Genomic DNA, 21,739 nt, shown 5'->3' with positions numbered 1-21,739 from the left:
GTGAAAATGTAGTCAGTTAGCCTTTACTAATATTGTCAGTATTAAAGCTCTGGTAGAACTATCTTTTCACCTCCTATAGTTTATAGTTCTCCATCAGGTCCCACCAAAGTCGATCCAATTGCCTAAAACCAAGAGCAGCAAAGGATTTCAAATATCTGCTCCAGAAAAGGAAGTTTTCCAACAAGGTCGCCTTTCTTCTCTCCGCTAGATAATCTGCTATTTTATTGCCCTCGATTCCAATATGAGAAAGAAGCTACATAAATGTTACGGTTTTACCGTTGCTTCTCAAATTTACAGTCAATTTGCGGATAGGTGGTCCCAATGGGTCACTATGAGGTTACAATAGGATCACTATAGGGTTTTTTTGAATATTAAGTACAAACTGCTGCACAATAAAGAGGGAAGCTTGAAGTGCTTGTGCGATAACAATAATATAAAAGCAGCGCCCACATAATCATTGCTCTTGATATAGATCCTTAAACAGGGGTTTAGGGTATCTGTTTTAATTTGGAAGAAGGAGCTAATACTGTAGGAGCTATATTATTTCTTGGAAGATCCCTCATGGTGTAATCTACATCTATATCTGTATGATAAATTACTATATCGTCGGCGAACAAACGGTAACTAACATCACTTGAGATAACTTGACTGACTGAATTAACTACAATTAAAAACAATAATGGGCCGATGGAAGAACATTGCGGTCCAATTAGCTTGCGAGAAAGCAAAATACAGCACATTGTTTGCTCTAACTAAACAAAAGCTTTTTCGATGTGTAGAAACACTGCGATAGTGTACGTTCCTGCTGCTTTTTTCTGCTGATAAAAATAGATAATTTATAATAATGCATTTGCCATATCTGCAAAAAAAGTTAATATTCATTCTTTCCTTATATTAACCAAATGCTCATATATATTCTGAACAATTCTGAACACAGCCTGCAATTCGGTTTTCTACAAATATGCTATATTAATTATATACTCACCTTTAGTTTTTTTCACTCTCGTCACCCTATCATGGTATGGTCAGCACTGAAACATAATCCCACATCCAGAAAGTTTCATTCAGTCCTGAGCCACTATTCAAGTCAATAACTAAACTGTTAATTTCCAATTTAACACTAGTTCACAATTCCACCATTTGTCAATTATTTCTTCTGTGTATTTGATGGAGTTCACCCAAACCGAATAGTGTTATTGTAGAGAGTGTATTGCTTTCCACCTAACTAGTCCTGTAACAGTTCTTGTCTGTTAATATTTCTCGGGCTGCATATATACTGTAGTAATTCTTAACCACATACCATAACAATTCGATTTTATTGAATATGCAGTGATAAGGAGGAAGATATTACACTCTGTGGACATATTATTTACATAAAAAACAATTAAATATTTCATTTATATTTACCTAGCGACAACCTGAAATACTTTACTCTTTAACATGGTATCTGCAAAATTTAATTTATGTTTCGCAAGCCAATCTTTAATCACAGCTTCTGCCGACCACTTGTTGGGATCCTTGTGTTGGATTCCTGTTTCAGGCATGAACAGCTATATATCTGCAATGAATTATTAAAAAATATTATGATTTATAAAATCTAATCAAATGTTATTCTAACTATTACCTTTTTCCATCAATGCCTGTACACAAATTTAGCCACCCTTAATTTTGTTATATGCTTTTAAAAATGTTATTTTTTAAAAGTAATGAAACTTACATTAACCCTCTTTGTGGGTTAACTTTATACTATTTAAGTCCTGTTTCCTAATAGTGTTCTAAAAGTTTTAGATGGATACTTTCCAAACTAACAGTTTCCTTTGAAATAATTGTATTAAATTATGTTTATATTGAAAAAAATACTCACCATTTTTATATATTTCATAAATTTAATCCTGGATAGAGCTAACATCAAGGTATGTAGATTTTTTCTTTTCAGTAAATCCAAAATTAAATGGTTTTTCTTTAGTTTGAAAGATTTTAGTTATAGAGCCCGCACTATTGTTTAATGCAGCTGCAACACAATAAAATTATTTTCAGTAACAACCCCAGCATCTTAATATTTAATAATATCAATACTTACATTTATTTAGCGTCGGTATTTTCAACCAGAGTAATATGTTAGGAATTTTTTTTATAACATCTTTATTAGATATGCTTAGTACAATCTTAATTTACATTTAATTTATTACTACTTGTCCTATGTACTTGGATTAATTAACGAGCAAGATGAGTGCGAGAAAATACATCAGTATGTATTCCTCAATTATAAAATTATAATTATTTATTAATTATTGACTTATAGCTATAGTTTACACTAAATGTATACACTTTATATAAGTTCGTATGGTTTTGTTCGCTTCAATCTCCTGACATCCTGCGCGCTGTCCAGCAGTTGTATTGCTTCCACGTTAGTATGATTTAGTAATCTTCTTTCGTGTTTCAAGGCGAAATCTTGGATAACTTCGCAAATCCATTTAATTTCCAGATCATCGTGCAATTCTTCGTTGGTTACATAGCGATAAACAATGGTAATCAATCGAAGAACCTTGTTTTGACAGCGTTGTATGACTGGTTGATTTGAATTTTTAGTGCAACCCCATATTTGCACCCCATAGGTCTAAATTGGGTTTATAATTGTATTATAGACCAACCTCTTTGATTTTAGATCAAGTTGAGAGTATCTTAAGACTAACCAGTATAGTTGTTTTATTTTGGTTCTAATGTGTTTTGCTTTTTGTCCAACGTGATGCTTCCAATTTAATCTACCGTCAAGATGGATTCCAAGGTATTTAGCTGATTCTGCTTGAGGAAACGGGCATCCATTGAGTGATATAATTAAGTTTTTATTATTTCGCCTCAATGCATAATTATCGAGGACAGATTTGGAGCTATTAAGTTGAATTTTTCAATCTTTCGTCCATTTCTAGATTTTGTTGACTGCCACTTGCACTTTTTGTATTGCCCTAGGCACAGATATATCTTTTGCCATAATAATTGAGTCGTCAGCAAAGGTTCCAAGAAGTGTTTCTTTTGTTGTTGGAATGTCAGCAGGGTAGAGCAGATAATGTTAAGAGATGTTAAGCAGCGATTTTAAATTTATGGAAATAGGCAAAGCGCCAAAAGCGGCATTTCACAGACGACCATTCAATTGAGGTGGCACCCATCTTCCCATCTTTTGGAATGTCCCCATTGCTCCTAATCGGTCACCAATTGTTTCTTGGGCCACATTTATCCAATATATCTTGCAGTTTCGTATTTTCGAACTTTTTCGGTCTACCACAACGTTCTTTGTCTAGCGCATCGAATTCACCACTTTTGAATTTTCAAAACTACGCACCACATGTTTTTAAGATTAGAGCATGTTCACCATAACTGTCTTACCAGCAAACAAAGACTTTCAGCGACTTTATTCTTTTGATTAAATAAGAAAAATAATGCGTGCCTCAAATGGACGTTTTCAAGCACGAAACTTGAGATTTTCCAAGAAGTATAAGATTATGATGGTGTTACTTTCGCAAAATATAATATGTGTAGCTATGATACCTGATGTCAGTAGAATAAAATGACCTATATGAGAAATAATAACATTACTTACTTAAGGCTACACCTGGTATAGTATTTATAATTATATTATCTATTATGTAGACATTCCTAAACGGCGACTAGGGATTGTGGATAAAAATATCTTTAAATTCAACGATTAATACAAATAGGTTTTCTAAAAATAATGAAGTTGTTATTTTATAAAATACTTCACATCATTTTTTTTATTAATTGTTGTTTAACAGTTTTAATTTACAAAAATCGTTAGCTAGCCTGAAGTTTTTTTTTTAATTTGAAACCGGTTATAAAATGGTTGTTAGTAACAGCTCCTTAATATTAACCAACTGGTTTTCGCACTAAAAAAAGAACACAATAATTTCCATGTTTTAGACCTCGTAACTGAAATTGTGTTGTTTAGTACATCAAAATATCATCGAAAATAAAACTGAAACTCCTTTGAAATGGGAAGGAGCTTAGAACGAGGGATGAGGGTTAATATCGTTTTACACCGTTCTTGAGTTATAAAGATTAAAAATAATAAAATGACGAGAAAGACGACTCTATTAAGATACAAAGTTGATTATTTTTTCCAATTTAAAATTCAGACGATAAAGTACAAGCATTCGTTGCCTCGTGAAAGTTGAGGGCAATTTTTGTTTGGAAAAAGAGCAGAAATTGAAATGCAAATTTTGCATGATGTAATAAAAGCCGCCCCGAAAAAGCTTCTAGATGAGGATACTGTTCAAAACAACCAGAAATATGATGTTGTTGCTATATTGGATTTTTATTTTTGTTTTGCTACTAACAAAACGTTCAAATACGGGAAATGGTAGATGTTAGTTTCGTATTTTTGCTTTATTATTATGTATTGGTATTTTATACTGTGATAATAATATATGCAAACATTTTTTTTTTCATCATTCTCCCTCGCTTAATAGTATTTTTCTAATTTTATTTATAAAAAACGATTTTTTTAGTAAATTGAATCTTATGATGAAAAAAGCTAATATTTTGCAAATATGTTTTTACAAAACTTGATCAACACATAGCTGGATATGTCGGATTTTAAATTCATTTTGTCTCGCTGATGTTGGTATAAAGACCGCTTTTGTTTCTAAAATTGAGTAATATTTTTAAGACCTCGAATATAATCAATTCTGTTCTGTCATTTCATTTTAATATCATTTTTGTCAACAGTGTCCACGAATTTTCATGTTTGTATTATTCGAGTATATTTAACCTAAGTTTTAACCAAATAATTTGATGATTTCTGTTTTTAAATTAAAGAAGAAAATTGAAATTTGTTACAAATAATGTTTAGTTAGCCTGAGAAATTTAGAGATGTTCATAGTTGAAAAGGTGCAACGTTTGATTATTCAATAGTTTGTGGAGTTCCTAACTGAAATTATCTTAATGTTTTACCTGATTATGCTGACCTGCATCTTCATCTGAAGATCTTCTCTTAGACCATATCAAAAATGTTTCTGAACTATTTGGTGGCTGAGTATTTGGTATAGAGATATGAAAGTTTCCATCTTTGTGTCTTTATGTTATTATACATTATAAATTGTAGCTATATATCGAAATTAAATATCACATAATATACAGTTATATATGTTTTTCTTGAAAATTGATATGATCAGATCTATTTTCATAGATTTTGATGATATATTGCTTGATTAAGGTCTACAAATTAGTTTTAAATAATCTTTCTTCAGCTTTATAGTGACAAATTGATACAACATATTTTATTCAAAGTATGGTCTATCGATAGCCGTTAGTTTTTCCATCTTTCAGGTAATTTACGGATTCCATATCAAAAGGACGATGTATTCTTTGAGGTTATCCACGAATAGACTCATTTTTTGGTATCTTTATAAGAAGAGAGAAACTGTTTAGACAGATCACGACTCGTATGTCGGAATAAGTAGCAATCAAAAGGAGCAAGGTCTGGAGAATGCAGTGGGTGTGGTACCACTTCTCATTTTTCACCAGTTTTGCAATATGTGGTTGAGCGTTGTCCTGCTGAAGAATAATATTGTTGTGTCTTTTATCGTATTCTGGGCATTATTCGCGCAGTTCTTGGCTCAAACACATCAATTGTAACTTTAAGTTAATATTACATATTGAAAAGCTTTAACATAATTTTATATACAGTAACATCAACTCAAAATCCTTTAAAATTAATTTATAGGCCTAACATAATTAATATCATTAAGTAAAATTGTTGATAAAATACTATATAACTGAAAATAATTAAGGTTATTATTATTTCAAATTTGTTCGAGACAATTAATTATTAATAACATTTATTTAAAGTCATCATTCGGCTGGTATACATTTCTTAACTACAATTCATTAATTGGTGAATGATTACATTCAAGATTATCTTAGAAGACATTCAGTATTATTTAGCCGGGTTACTGACCTAGGTGTACTGACCGGGGTACTGACAGCTCTGATGATATTTCCTTACTCTGTTTTAGATTCTTGCCTATAAACAAACAATAATAATAAAGAAGTTAATCTTAATTTCAAAGAGAATTCAAATAGCTATTAATGCGAATACAGTATCCCGAATTTCTATTATTGACATTTTGTGGTAAAGGCGTAAAAATTAATGTGTAATAAATATTTCAGTCAAATGGTATCAGTCACAAAGAATCATCGGCAATAATTTTCAAAGGGTGATACTCTATTAGACCTTAATCAATTTCAATAATCAATAGTAGTTACTGTAAATTATTAATAAATAATTCCATTGCTACAGTAAACTGTAGATGGTAGTACCAACATCACTAACACTCTGCTGTATTTTCAACACTTTCTTGTTTTTCCTATGATGTACTTCCTAATATATGCCCTCTGGAATACCTGCTCCAGATTATTCTCCCGTTGGTCGCTTATAATAATAAGACCTTTATAATATCGCTATTAAAATCATTTGCCTGGAGGCCAGCAGAGTACGTTTTGAAAGCTATATAACTAATATAAAGATGCTGTGTAGGAATCTTTATGGGCAAAGTTAATTTTGTATTTACTATAAAGTTACACATTTGAGAAAAGAAATATTATGTTATAGACAAAAACTACACACCGATTTCTTTCAAATATACTCTAATCTACATATTACAGAACAATTAGCAGCTGACAAATATCGAGAATTCCTTGGTAACGACTTCATTCCTGAGGCTTGACTATATGTTGCCCGATACGGGACCGAAAACGAGTTTAACAAAAAAAGTCGCAGGAAGAACAACTGGAAACTGAACCCAATATACAATTCCAAATATATAGAAATAAAGACAAAATTAGGACTCGTGAAATGAAAAAAGCTACTCTTGAATATGATGGTTCCCTGAATAGATATAATTAGTCCTTACTACAGACCATGCACCTCTAACAAGTTTAATATAGTTTTGGAAATTATTAACACAATTATTCTACCAACTCTACGGAAATAACTAAACCAAAGATTAATAAATCCCTAATTTGTATTGCTGCGCATAACAACTGCAGTTGTTTGAACTAACAGTTAACAGTTAACAGAAAAAGATACAGAAAAAGAACCGCTATAGATGCAAGTGTAGAATCGAAGAGCAATTAAATTAGCTGAAATAATAATGAGTCGAAACACTACATTGGGAATGTATTAAAGATGCAAGAAACCTTCAAACTTTTATTTCACCTAATGGCATATTTTATCTCCGTATATCTACAAGTGACATAATGATGAACACGTTCCCAATTAATAGAGATATTATTAATAATTTTAATAATTAATTAATTAAAACTATAATTGAGGAGTAGTTTCACCAAATAGTCCAAATTGTTCGGGAGTTGGTACATTTAGTGTAATTTGACGAAAGCTTTAACAACACCCTTATAAAATGCAGAATAGCTCTGTTCTGAGCTATTCCTATGGTACTTTACAGTGGTAAAATGAAAGCTTACAAAGTAACGTTAATATCTTATTTCCAAGTAGATAGTTCTTTCTCGTTACATCTAAAAAAAGAGCATCTTGTAGCTAAGTATTAGATATTATAGTACAGGCTAATTCACAAAACTTTCTTGAAAATTGTAAAAAAATATGTTTTCCGATCGGTCGATTAAATTCCAACCTGCACTGTGAATGTAGCTAATAATATTAAATCACTTCACGTATATTTTCATATTTCTGCATATACTATATATACTGAAATTATTCAATTGCTATAAGATTACCAGCAAAAAAAATCAATAAAACAATTCAATTGATCACTGAAGAATATTATAAATCTATTTATATCTTGTCAGTTTAAACAAAGTTCGTCTGTTGCTTTTTATGTATACCTTTGGAAAATATCTAACTTAAAATTTATGTTATTTTCTTTCTAGTACCATGTCCGATTCTATCCATTTATCATATTATGGCAGCAGTATTGGAATTATTAATGGACAGACAGGAGGCTGGATTACAAATATCACTCGAGAATATTTTGAAATGTTTCGCAACTTCGAAAATATGGATCGACAACAGTCCTGTACGTATATTGAATATTGAAAAAACATGATATATTTTTAAATATGTGTACCAGCGATACTCTGTTATTCGGAGTTCAGTTATGTGGATGACTATCGATTATCTGAACCATAAAATATTAATAGTGATAATAGGATATTCACGCACTCTATGCACAGATCAATTATTTTTGTTATTACATATTTTTTATGTGCAGGTAGGGTTTATACGTATCTGCTGATATAGCTAAGAAGTTATGCCACTTGTCTCGTTACAAAAACATCGTGAGTTTCGGTGTAATTTTAACAAAGGTCAAGGCATATAAAAATCCAAAAGGCCCTTGTCGAAAAGTACTAAAACCATGAGTTCTGTTTTTTAGTTGAAAAGATCAAAAACATTAGTTACTCGACCAAATTGGGTCATATTTCTATTGTAATATTAGTTGTTAATGTATATGCCTTAGGAATAGATTAAATACAAACGTACGGTGAAAGTATTGGCTTCGACAATTTAGAGACAGTGACTTTAATTAGGTTCATTAAGTTCACAAGGGACATTAGGTTGCTCTTTGTTTAACTGATTATCAGTTAGATTTTTATGAATATAAATGAACTTACTTTTATATTGCATACTTTGCATACCTTTATAGTTTAAAGTCATATGCCTATACTAGCTTTTAGACCTTTTGGTGGGCTACTATTTTAATCAAAATATATAACTGTAAAATTTTTTACCAACAACTACTAACATTTCAACATTTTCTTTCCGACATATTTTTGCATGAGTAATCTTTTTCTTTCAATGCTCTATTTAATTTCTACATCTATGGAAATATTGTAAAAAGTCGAAGCCAATCATATTTCTCTGTAAAGAAGACAATTACACAAGAGAAGAGAAGAAGTTAAGAGAAGGCATAACTTTTACACTTTTAAAAAATATGAATGTGGCTACAAACAAAAGTGTTTGTTGTATATCCTTCAATACCAATTTACTTTATTTATAATTGACTTTAATTATATTTCAGGGCCTACTACTTTGTCGCTTACTCGAAGTCTGGAAACTGTAGCAGCATATTATCAAAATCGAACAAATATTGACTGCAATTCAACAGTTATTAAACCGATAGGACAAGCCGTGATAATATTTAGTAGAGAAGGAAGATTAACTGATAATGACGCCTCCAGAAGTAAATTGTTAATACAGAGTCTTAAGGATCGATATCCGCAAACATCAATGATATACGTCAGTTCGGATCGGAATGGATTTTTTAAGGTGAGTTTAATATTCAACGGTTTCATGTCAACTTTACATCTTGTTCCATAAATCATGGAGAATTTTACAAAATCAATAAAATATTTGAATATAAGTAATAAGTTTAACATATTCACAAAGATATAGAACAGGAAATTGAATGAAGAATATCTGCCTTCAGATACATTAATATTATTTTCTTTTTTTACATTGCTGACTGATGTGTATCAAATCAAATTGTTAAATCTAATAACTAGCTATTAAGGAGTACACAATGAAAGGTTTAAACATATCTTTAAACGTTAAGTTGTTTGTTTTTTAATTATAGAACAATAATATAAAACAGTATAACATTCAGTTACAAAAATAGAAATGGGATTTTTAAATTAAAAAATAGATAAACAAATAATAAATATTTAATTGGCAGTGCTGTATATTTCTAAAAATAAATTTTCTCTAAGAAAAAAAGCCAATTAGTAATGTTCAAGATGCTTTTTGTCTTCTGCAGGTGACAATTTTCTAGATAGATAGAGATCTGAGCTCTAAACATTGCTGTGCTAATATTTGAAAAATACTAGTTTTACAAGGAAGTAGAGTTTCTTTTCACACAATATTTATTTTATTAATTAATTTAACCAAAAATAAACACATACTTTAAATAAATTTTATAACTCATATAATAATTTATTATTTTCTTATAATTTATGTAGTAATTTTTAGTAAAAAGGTAATAATTTTTAGGTGATATTAAAAAAAAGATTTATTTAGTAGAGACAATTTCTATTTATAGATATTCTTTAACTTTCACTATGTATTTACTTTACAGGAAGTGGCAGTAGGCGATCAGGATTATCTGTTAAATCCCACAACTGATAACGTATTAACCACGGTAAATGGCATCATTAAAAAGTTAAGTGGCATACCAGCAGCACTAATTAAATTTTACTGCAACCCTGAAGACGTTCGATTCGAAAAATATCTAACACCGGGGATTGAGCAAACATTTGAAATTAACAAGGAATATATTAAACGAGGATATGTTACTACCAAGGTATACATATATTTTTTATTTATATAAAACAATGATACATTTTGCGTTTTGTGTTAATTTCAAGTTCGATATAAATCAACTTGTAAAAATGGAGCTTAACCCAACATAGCGTAGTATAATTAATTTATAACAGAAATATGTGATAGATTAAAAGCTTTTTATTACATCTTACATTAAATATTCTTAGAACAATCTTAATTTGCAAATTAATTTACACCAGTATATATTTCCTAAATTAAAATTAAATTAGAATATTTAAGCTAAAGTTATGGGTAAAGCTTATACACTATAGAAGTTCGAGTAGTTTGGTGCGTTTCGATCTCTTAATTTCCTGTGCCTTGTCCATTAGATGTATTACTTCCACGTTGCTGTGATTTAATAACCTTATGTCACTTTTCAAGGACAAATCTTCGGTTTCGAGGTATCGTATAATTCTTTGTTGGTTACGTGGTGAAAAGTATTGACAATCGAAGATTATTATTACTCTTATTTTTTGGTACAACCCCATATTTACATCATATTAGCCCAAGTACACTTTTTAATTGACATATGAACCAACCTCTTTGGCCATAGGTCAAGTTGGAAATGTCGTCCGACAGTGCAGTTCTTTAAGTTTGAGTCTGATCTGTCTGAAAGATGTTTTAATTTTTTTAATGATAATTGCAATTTGAGCGGTCTTCCATTTAACAAAATATTTATAGAGACAATTTATGATGATGTTCATGATGATGATAATCATATTAAAGTTGTCATAGAACTTGTTTATGAAGTAATGAAATCATTATTGGACATAAACTCAGCTTAAAGATATCGAGAATTTTCTGATGTGGTAGTTTGTGAATGAATAATAATCTAATATAGTAAAGAGGATGAATTATAAACCAGTACAATTCAAAAGTCAAATTTTCATCTATAACTATCGAATTCACCAGATTTGGCATCTTTTTATTGTTAGTTGTCCAGTCTAACTAAACGATGTAGTTTGGGCGAATTTATCAAAATACGCATCAATTACTTAACATTTTGTGGACTGATTGTCATCTGGTAAATCTAATGTTGGGTGGCCAAAATAGAGGTCCTAACATAAGCACATTTTGGTAATAAAATTATATCATTTGGGCTAACTACTCAATAAGCATTTTTCATTCAAAATTATATTCTGTAATTTCCTATAGTGATTTGGCATGATAATCATTTGGATTTAGAATAATAAACAAAACCCAAAAGAACTAAATATTGAACAAGATAATTTTTCTAAGATGGATGCAAATAATGCCTTATAATTGACAATAAATACACCTGTATTGAATTTAAAGTTATAGTTATGTTATTAGTTTTAAATTCTATGTTATAGTAAAGTATTAAATAATATTTAGTAAAGTATTATATAAATAAGTTTAGCGATAGTAAAACCAACTGCAATAAAACTTGAATTCATTATAACACACCACATATAAAAAACAATAAAAATTAAAGCGGTAATAAATGCTCATTTTGTTGAACTTTTGAAGATGAAAATGTTGAAAAACACATTAACAAATAATTTTTCTTTATAGTTCTTATTAATAGAGTTTCATGAGTTATTTATAATAGACGCGATCTATTGAATCAAGTTAAGAAAAATTTTGTCGAGGATTATGAATCAATATTAGTTATTAATGAATAGCAATGATTTTACACTACATTTTCCATATTATATCGGACACGCTAGTAAAAAATCAGATGACAAAAATTGGTCTTATAATCAACATTATTGAGGAAACCATCGGGAAATTGTGTACATTACTACAATCTTGCATAGTTAGTGAATTTTAATACAATATTTAGTAACTAAAAAATTGGCAAGCTATCTCATTTTTTTTTTACATATTCTTCTATTATTTGTCATCATTTATCAGTAATTTTATATACAATTCAAAAATGATTTGGAAAATATATTAAAACTAGGTTTATAGGTCTAAGAGAGAACGCCTTTTGGTTTTTCCCTGATTGGTGCCACGTTTCAAAGAAAGTAGTTTATTCGGAGTATAACATAATAACATATGCTACCAGTGTGTAACACTTTACAGATAATTCTTGTAAGATTTAATATTCATTCAATTAAATCGTCGTTTTATATAATATTTCGCAATTTTTACAGTTACAACATTTTCCTCTACATTCCGTACAGTAATTATATAATTAATTTATTAAGCTTAAAAATGTGTATATTACTGGTGTGTTGGTTTGGAACTAAAGTTGAGAGAGAAACCCTTTATTCGGACTGGATTCTTGTGTTATTTCTCATTCTTGAACTCTTTTGTTAGATGAATATTAACGATTCATCCATATTTATACGGAAAAATGTTGGTTTCTTGGAGAAAGACCATTCCGTTTGTTTAGCAACTGGAAAAAAAAGCTTAATATAAAAGTATAATTAGTTATGATAAAGCTGATTTTATGCTTTATATGCAGGAATGATTATTAAATGCGTTATTCAATCATTTTATTTAATTATTTAAAGATTTTTATACAATTAATTTTTCTGTAATATATTTTAGTTGATATTAAAGTTATTGCAGCATTAAATGTTCCAAGAAATATCTGGTAGCCGATAAATTGTCAAAATTAAGGAAGAAATATTCAATTCGTTCATATTATAACTTCTATAATGCGTATTTGTTCTTCTATAATTAGTCAGTGACAAGATACTCAAATTTTCCTATGCAAAGATTCTATATCAAGAATATTAACTCTTAGCTGTTTATTCAAATTTTTATTTAAAATAATTCAATTCAATAAAACTAAACCTCAAGCGTTTTGTTGGATATTGAATATACAAATTAAATTAAATCCTTATAATTATAATTTCAGTATATCAGCATTTAGTCATTATAATCGCGTGAAATAAGATGGAACCCTTTTAATGTCACGTGTTGTTAAAGAAAAACAAGTAAATTTTTTTCCTGATATCAAATCGAGGATTCAATAGGTTGCTGGCTTTATCTGATATTTAATTTTTTTTCTTTGTTTTCGAATATCTGAATAATTTTGACATTGAAAACTAGTGCATTACCAAAATTTGACTCTATCGCAGGCTAGTTCTTGTTTTCAAAGCTTCTGATGCCATCCTCATTCTTTATTATCTTCAGACAATAATGGGTTTTATTTCAGATTTGCTATGGCGCATAACCAATGTTACAAATATTATTTAGTGTAGATATATACTATCATTCAAATGATCTTCAAAGTTGCTATTTAGCAACTTGATCTATATTGACATCATCTAAATATTTAGACCTAGATAATAGTGGTATTGTTTCATTAGAAATGTTAATCCAAATTAGCTCTAATATTCACATAAACTAATTTTCCAAAAAGTTCAAGCTAAAGTCATACTGAAATCTTTGACCATGGAGTTACTAATTGAGCAATTCGTATAAATGTTTTTTTTCATTAATTACATCTTACATTAGATATGCTTAGTACAATCTTAATTTACAAATTAATTTATCACTACTGTTCTGTTGTATTTGTATTAATACACAAGCAAGGCGAGTTCGGGATTAATAAATCAGTATATACTTCCAAAATAAATAATTAAAATGCAGGTTTAATATCAGCATTACAATAATAATGGTTGAAAGATATTATCTCAACGACATATATAATGAGTTCAACAAAACAATGGTACTTGTTCTACAACATATAAAATACTAAATTCTTGATTATATACAATATTTTTGAGATAGAACACAGTTAATGAATATGCATATATATGTATATATATATATATATATATATATATATATAACTTTTACTAAAACTTTAACTAACTAAAACTACTAAAACTTATTGGATTAAATGCTAATTAATATCGTTAATATAAGATATATAATATTTCTGTTGAAACCTTACAAATCATTTAATATTTGCGGGTAAACAGGTTTTTTTGATTTAAACTCGGCGGTATAAATGTTAATATGAACCTGTTACGAATTTTGAATAGTACGAATGGTAATGTTTTCGGTGTCATTGATTTTTCGATGCGCTAGAAAAGGAGACCATTAGAATGAGATTCGTTCTTGCGCTACAAGAATATAAAATGCAAAACTGCTCAACCTGTTGTTTTGTGTTCCACATTATCTTTCTATATTTATAAAAAATGTACGATTCGAGTAAGGTATATGAAATTTCATCCTTTAAAAATGGTTATTATATTTCTGTTTTTTCATTTTATTCTATTTTATTCATAAAATAGATAAACTTATGACAATTATATAATAATTATCATCATATATTATTGTTTTTGAGTTATATTTATTACCAATGAATATAATATTTTTAAGGAAGAGCCTCGCTAATCTCTATTCTAATTAGTTTTGATCATCATCATCATCAATCCATACCCGGCGTTTGGGGTTAGTGCCTACTTTTCAACCAATACGCTGCTATTGATGCCGCAGGACTCCATTATTCATTAAATCTCGCCACAGTTGGCTATCGCGCAGATGTTCTGGCCTCGAATAATGTTGGTCTCCTATTTTTGAGATCGTCTTCTTCGATCTTGATTCGCTAAATGTTCAATCCAAAAGGTCGATTTTGCTACAGAAATCTGCCAGGAATTCTAAATGGAATGGCCAAATCATTGTAATCTGCGTTGTTAACTATTTTCCCCAATTTTGCAATTACTGTAGCATCTTAAACAAATGTCATCATATCTAATACGATCTCGGAAAGAAACATAGAATTTTTTAGATTTCAAGATTCTAAACGTCAGGCTATAACAGTGTCTAAGTATCGGAACCATATAGGAGGAAGAAACGGAGTTTAGTTTTGGTTGTAATAGTTCTTCTATTCTACAAGCATAATCTTCCAGAAAAGAAAAAAACTCCTGCGGCTTTGTCGATTCGGCTTATCACTTCAATGGTACTATTCTTTAATACTTCATGGATCCCGTTGAGATTTTCGACAGCAGGCAATTCGTCATTACTTAATACTTTGGTATTTTGTTCGTTAATTCTCAAGTGATAAGGCTCTGCAGTGCGAATTAAATCATGGCAAATGCTGAAATCCTCCAACTAATATAACGCTAACATCAGTGAATACCACATCGATCAAGGAGCTTGTGGCATCATATTCAACGCCGTGTCTGTTTTTGAGAGAGCTTGAAGAAGTTTAATAACTTTTATTGATTTATTTATTTATATATTTACAGCCAATCAGCCTCTTGGGCTATCTAGGGTCGATTACAGTATGTATTTAATATAAAACCCTTTATACAAACTTGAACCAAATGCACAGTGGGACACTAATTATAAAAATAAAACAATATTCTATAAAATATGGTATAAATATAAAATGAGTGTAAAGTAACAAATATAGACAGCATGTTTAAAGCAACAAATAATTTAGAGCGTAAAAAGACATTAATAAAATAACTAGTCCCTAGAGCTAGTTGTGTTTGACACTCAGCTGCGTTTGACAATAGCCACACATGGGGGGCTTTTATTCTTTTAGCAAGTGCTCATGGGTGAGTTTGCAATGCTCTATTCTCAATCGAGCAAAGATACTCAATCTGAACCTACTGATATTATCAATGATGGTGTGCTGGTAAAGACCTTAACCTCCCATAGTTTATTGTTATTCAAAAGAAGGTCCCAATTCAGTTGATATAACTGTCTATAGAGGCCTTTCATATACTTTTTAACACCCTTTCTGCAATACAGCATATTCGGGCTGATCGTGTCCTCTTTTGCGCCCACCGGAAGATCGGCTCTTTCATTTCCATGTATTTCCCTGTAAGAGGAAACCCAAAAATATGTGATTCTTGTTCCATTCTTTTACAGTATTGTGTGCAGCCCCCTAATATGTTTAACCAGTGGATGGGTTGCTCTTGTCGACCTCAGGCTTTCCAAGGAACTCATAGAGTCTGATATTATCAGTATTGACCTGGTCGTTGACGATTTTTTCAAATCAGATAGGGTCTTGCAGATTGCCGGCAGCTCCGCAGAGAAGACACTAGTCAGAGGAGGAAGCCAAAAGTGCTCCTCAAACACATCTGAGGTACGGGCAGCGCCTACAAAGTCATTCCTCTTCGATCCATCTGTGTAAATGGTGAGATGGTTCGAGTAGCTTTCCTCAAGCATCTGCAAGAAGAGCCGTTTCACTATGGAGGGACTGCTTATTTTTTACATAAGACTTTTATTGAAATGCCTATAGGCGCATATGATAATTGTCATGGTGGTACATCCGTCATATTGTAGTTAGTGGCAGTGATCATCATCGAAAGCAGATCGGTCGTAGATCTTCTAGAAAACCAATAACGAAAATACATGCCTTTGCCTTGTAGAGGCATTATATGTGGTTTCAGAATAGAAAAAGGCAAACTGGTTCAGCCGCTGGTGAAACCTAAAAGAACTTGGGTAGTTCATCAATAGAAGCTCCCGCCGGTTGTCAAGTGAAGGGATCTCTGCCCCACACTGTAGGCTTTCTACCGGGCTGGTATGAAATGCTCCCAATATTATTCTCATTGCGGAGTTTTGTACTGGATCTAGTCTCTTCGCATAGGATGGGACTGCGGTGATGTACCACCGGCTTCCATAGTCTAGTTTGCTTCTTATTAGTGCTTTATGTACATATTAATTAGTGCACTCCAGTAGATGTTGGAGAGAGTCATCATCAAGGGTATATATGATGAGCACTTGCCCTTAATGTATTTTATACGTGGAAAGCAGTTTAATTTAGAATCAAATACCAGACCCAGAAATTTATGCTCTGATTCATTTACCAAGTTTTTATCGTCCATCTTTAAGGCAGTCATCTGCGGGCAGTTTCTCCGCCTACAAAATTGGTCACTAACGGACTTCTCGACTGAGAACCTAAGTCCATTTCGCTCAGCCCAGCTTAATAATAACTTTTAGGTGAACAGATTCCAAAGCTGCCCAAATCGAAGGCCAGTGTAAAGCAAAAACATCGTGAAGCTATCGAAGCAGCCTTTCCCTACTGGTCTTGATCATTTTTGTCGTGACTTAGTCGACTACAGCGGTCTTTAACATTTCACTAATTTTATTGTCGTTCGCAATTCGTTCGTTGTCGGCTCATCATAAGGAAATAAAGTTTCTGAAATGCCAATTTCTGGCGGGGTTGCTAAGTCCTCTGGTGGGTTATGATTGTAGAATTGTATGAAGAATTCGTATAGCTTTACGAAGGATTCGTAACGGTTTGTGAAAGAGTGTTTCTGACGCTCAACCTCTTAAATGTTTGATATAAACTCCGATATTCATGTTTCAATAAACCAACTTCCAAATCGGTTGCCACACTATTCCAGTTGACCAGTTGGCTCTATTTAATTTTCGATATTTCAATTCGTTCGGGATAAATTAGTTTTGCTTGTTTTCGATCATCTATGGTCTGTACACATTCGTCAGATATCCAGGACTGTGTGTTATAACGAATTGCTGAACATACTGTTGTGACACGCTCAAGAATTGTTTCAGATATAGGTATCCTAGTACCTAGAACTTATTTGTAGTTTTGATTTGACCCCTTTTAACTCCTTCCGATATTTTCTCTAGCCAGAATACGTGGATCAATTACAGGAATGAACTAAAAACTTCTTGAAATTGGTTGTAGAAGTCATCTTTAACTATATCTGGGCATGTTTTACTAGAGTCGTACAATATACAGATACAATGATTGTTACAATATGTTTTCACTGTACTGTAGAGAGTGAGAACGCCTGCACACTTTGGTATAAGTCGAAAAGTCACATGACACTAGAAGCCGTTCTTTTATCGATCATGAAGCCGACGATTACTGTGTGTGTATGTACACTTAATCGGTTGGTTTGTAGGTTAATGATATGCATGATGATTTTACATTTGGAAATTCTAAAGCGATAGTCTCTTTCTGTCCAAAATGATGCACCGTTCGTACCGAATTCCATGGTTCTAGGCGGGGCCTTTTCCTCGACGACAGAAATTTCATCAATTACTTTTCGTTGTTTTTAGTTTTTGAATAATAGTCCACTTTTTGCCAGCGCCCTGGTTCCCTAATTCTGGCGTATTGGTTACGCCGAATGCAGTAGTATGTGTTTCTTGGCCGGTAGTCCATTTCTCACCGCCACAGCGGCCCCGAATACAATAGGATTTGTTATTTCTAACAATCATATTCTTCTCCATCGGTATCCTGCCTGATTTCCTAGTTCTAATCACCGATGCAATGCAACCATCATACTTTTACAGTCGAGTTTGGGACCGTCCTTAGCGGCTTTAGATATAAATAGTTGTTAATACATATTATATATATATATATATATATATATATATATATATATATATATATATATATTTGTATTACATTTTACATTCTTCACCACATCCGAAGCCAAATACAAAAACATGTTTACGCTCGGCGTTGATAATTTCCGCTGATATTTGGTCCACTCCATTATTGGCGAAGTTATTAGTACCACGAAAGGTCATGATTGTAGAGCTGAGCTGCATGAAGAATTTGCTCCATCTCTCAAGATGCTTTCTTAAGTATTTTACTCTTAACTATTTGGACAGCGTCTGATATTCACATTACTAAATCTAAATATCTTTTTACTATATTAAGAGTTATATTTTATCACGAAATATTCATGTAGCGGAGGTTAACAGATATTAAACCACTTTTACTTTACTAATGAATATTTTAATAAATATTATAATTCAATATATAACTAATTATAACAATAATTAGAAACAGCTTACCTTAAAAATCATATTGAACGACCTTTGTATAAAGTTTTTTTGAAATTTCCAAATTCGTCTTGCTAATGATTTGTTTTTTATACTCAACAATGTTTTTATTGTTCTTTTAACCTTATTAATTTTGTTTTAGTTTCTAAATAAGGGCTATGGTGATCTCTCTATATGCTCTTTTACTAGCCAAACGTCAAAGGTAAATAAATCGTGTCAAGACGTAACGGTAAACAATGAGATCAGTTTTAAATCAAGTAGCTTATGCACGACAGAGTCGGCTTGCGACGTTCAGTATTCTGTTACAGCCAGTAACAGTCAAGTTATATGTGCAGGTAAGCTATTTTTTTAGGTCATGGGCGTAACAAATGCGGGGGCATGTCACACCACTACAGAAAAATAGATTGAAATTATACCGGTGACAATCTATATTTTCTTTCTAATATAAAGTAGAGTATGATAATATTCAACTTGGCTTTTGTTAATTATTACCATTCAAATGTAACAGTTAAACATTTTCGTTATAGGTATATATGTTCTGAAAATAATAATATACATAAACCGAGAATTAATTTTCAGTGATATTGTTTCAAAAATTTGGTTTATTGTAATAATATTATTATATTATTATATTATTATACCAGCAGCTTTTCTTATGTTTTTGGTAGCATTTGAATTTATCGACCTAAAACCTACTCTTAAGCGATGTCTTGTTAGTGTCTTGCATTTCTGTTTATAGTACTGTCATTTTTAAATGTTTGTATCAGTATCATCAATTTCAATCAATAATTTGAGAACTTAGCTGATATTTAAACTTTAGCCAAGGCAAAGACAGGAAATTAAAAGTAAAACCTACTAATATTGCTTGAATACAAAGTTCTATTAAGCTAGAGTTTTTATAAGAGCAAAAATGTGATAAATAACAACTCAAAATTACTTGATAATAAATCTGAGGAACAATTTTTTAAAATATGAATGCTAATATAATTATATAGAATTTTAATACTATAGCGCAGTTTTTGATTATCTCTTTATATATTTAGTGTTTTATTCTATTATATGTGGTAATTAGAAACAATCAATTTCATGTTAATCATTTACTTAGAAAATGAGTTCAATAAAAGAGTTAAGAAAGAGAGGATTAAGTGGAAGTATTTAAATAATTTAAACATTTTATTTTGACGCAAGGACGATTTAAAATTTTAAAATTTAAACCTATCTTATATAAAACTAATATATGCAATATATTAATTTACTAAGTTTAATATTCACCGAAAATTTGTTATGTAATATTTAAACAAACATAGGTCCTGCCAATATATTTTAATGCTGCTAATCATCTTTACAAAAACAGTTGATTTTATCAGAGAACTCAATTTATTAAAGTTAATAACTATAGGATATTAAAATAATATATTATTATTATTAAATATATAATTTACTCTTATATGTTTCGCCGCAATACTGATAATTAACCAATCAAATACATACAATTATGGCTAATATAAAAAAAACAAAAATAAAGTTTATATAATTTAATTTTATATTATTAAATATATTTATTAATTAATAATTTAATGTTAGTACATATCCTTTTAACAATTAATTTATTATTAGTAGTTATTCTATTTTTTTTTAATTTGTTTATTATTTGATTGCCTTTTGAAACGAAAGCATTTCTTTTTTAATAATACATTTTTTACATCAAGGGTAAGGTATCATTATTCAAACATGACAGACGTCATTCAAGAATTAAGAATAACACAGTATCCCACTACGGAATGCAGTGTACCTGTTAAAGGGTCCATGATTGTATCAATCAGTGGGACCCCTATGTCGAAAGAATTCCTATTCATTAAAAAGGGCACGTCAAAAGCACTTGCAACGGACATGTATTCAAAACGATTTTTATCTACCTGACTTCTTTTCTTTTTCAGAGGACGACTGTCGTTACCCTGACCAGGTATTGGTGATCATAACATATTCCTACACGTCAAGTTCAGTAAATTTAAAAGCCGGCTTTTTCCTATCATTAATTTTTTTTACCTGTTTTCTATAAGCTTTTAAGTCTGATTAGTTTTTAATGGTGCAACGTTTGCCAGATTGTTAAATAAGTCGTGTAAGTTAAATTAGGAAGTATTATTTTTTAGTGTTTATTAATGTACCAATTGTAAATCATATTTATAACTTGTTATGAGTCTCTTAATTGTAATGCTAATTTTACCAAAGTATATTTTCAATTTTGAGTTATAAAACAATACAAGTATTTTTAATGTTACACCCAATAAATGAAAATATTTATGAATATTAAAATATTTCAATAAAATATTACCTTATGAGATATTTTTGTTAAATTTTCTAGATTAATTGTAGATTAAAATAAACACATCAGGTGTATAGGATCTTAATTAAAAAATATAAAACATTCTAAAAGAGGAAGTAGGAAGTTTAAAATAAGACAGAAGTAATAAGGCAACTAAGTTGCCATAATCAAATTGTATCAGAAGCTGAATTAGCTTCAAATAATATTAAAATAGATAAAATCGTTTTTTTAATTCATGCTAATATAGATAATTAGTTTTTATTCATTTAAGAAACTTGGAAATTTGATAACTACAGTTGTTTATTTTCGCCATTTTATATAAATATGAATTATATTGAAAAAATATT

At 30.4% G+C, this 21,739-nt stretch overlaps 1 protein-coding gene across 2 annotated transcripts in view; it reads left to right on the top strand.

The window, feature by feature from the left end:
• The window catches only part of LOC143197278 (uncharacterized), a 63,684-nt gene extending 42,417 nt beyond the window's left edge, over positions 1 to 21,267 (top strand). For both annotated transcript variants that reach the window (XM_076405590.1, XM_076405589.1), the window contains 5 exons: positions 7,921 to 8,066; positions 9,069 to 9,316; positions 10,122 to 10,346; positions 19,212 to 19,404; positions 21,007 to 21,267. In XM_076405590.1, coding sequence (XP_076261705.1) covers positions 7,921 to 8,066; positions 9,069 to 9,316; positions 10,122 to 10,346; positions 19,212 to 19,404; positions 21,007 to 21,128 — 934 coding nt within the window. In that variant the 3' untranslated portion in view covers positions 21,129 to 21,267. The remainder of the gene's footprint in view (positions 1 to 7,920; positions 8,067 to 9,068; positions 9,317 to 10,121; positions 10,347 to 19,211; positions 19,405 to 21,006) is intronic.
• The last annotated feature ends 472 nt before the right edge of the window (positions 21,268 to 21,739 follow it).

This window comes from Rhynchophorus ferrugineus, unplaced genomic scaffold, assembly GCF_030347505.1.
Source record: "Rhynchophorus ferrugineus isolate W39M unplaced genomic scaffold, kcgeb_rfMv2 rfM5, whole genome shotgun sequence".
NCBI lineage: Eukaryota > Metazoa > Arthropoda > Insecta > Coleoptera > Curculionidae > Rhynchophorus > Rhynchophorus ferrugineus.
Note: the sequence above shows the minus strand (reverse complement) of the source record. Positions and strands in the feature narration are given on the sequence as shown.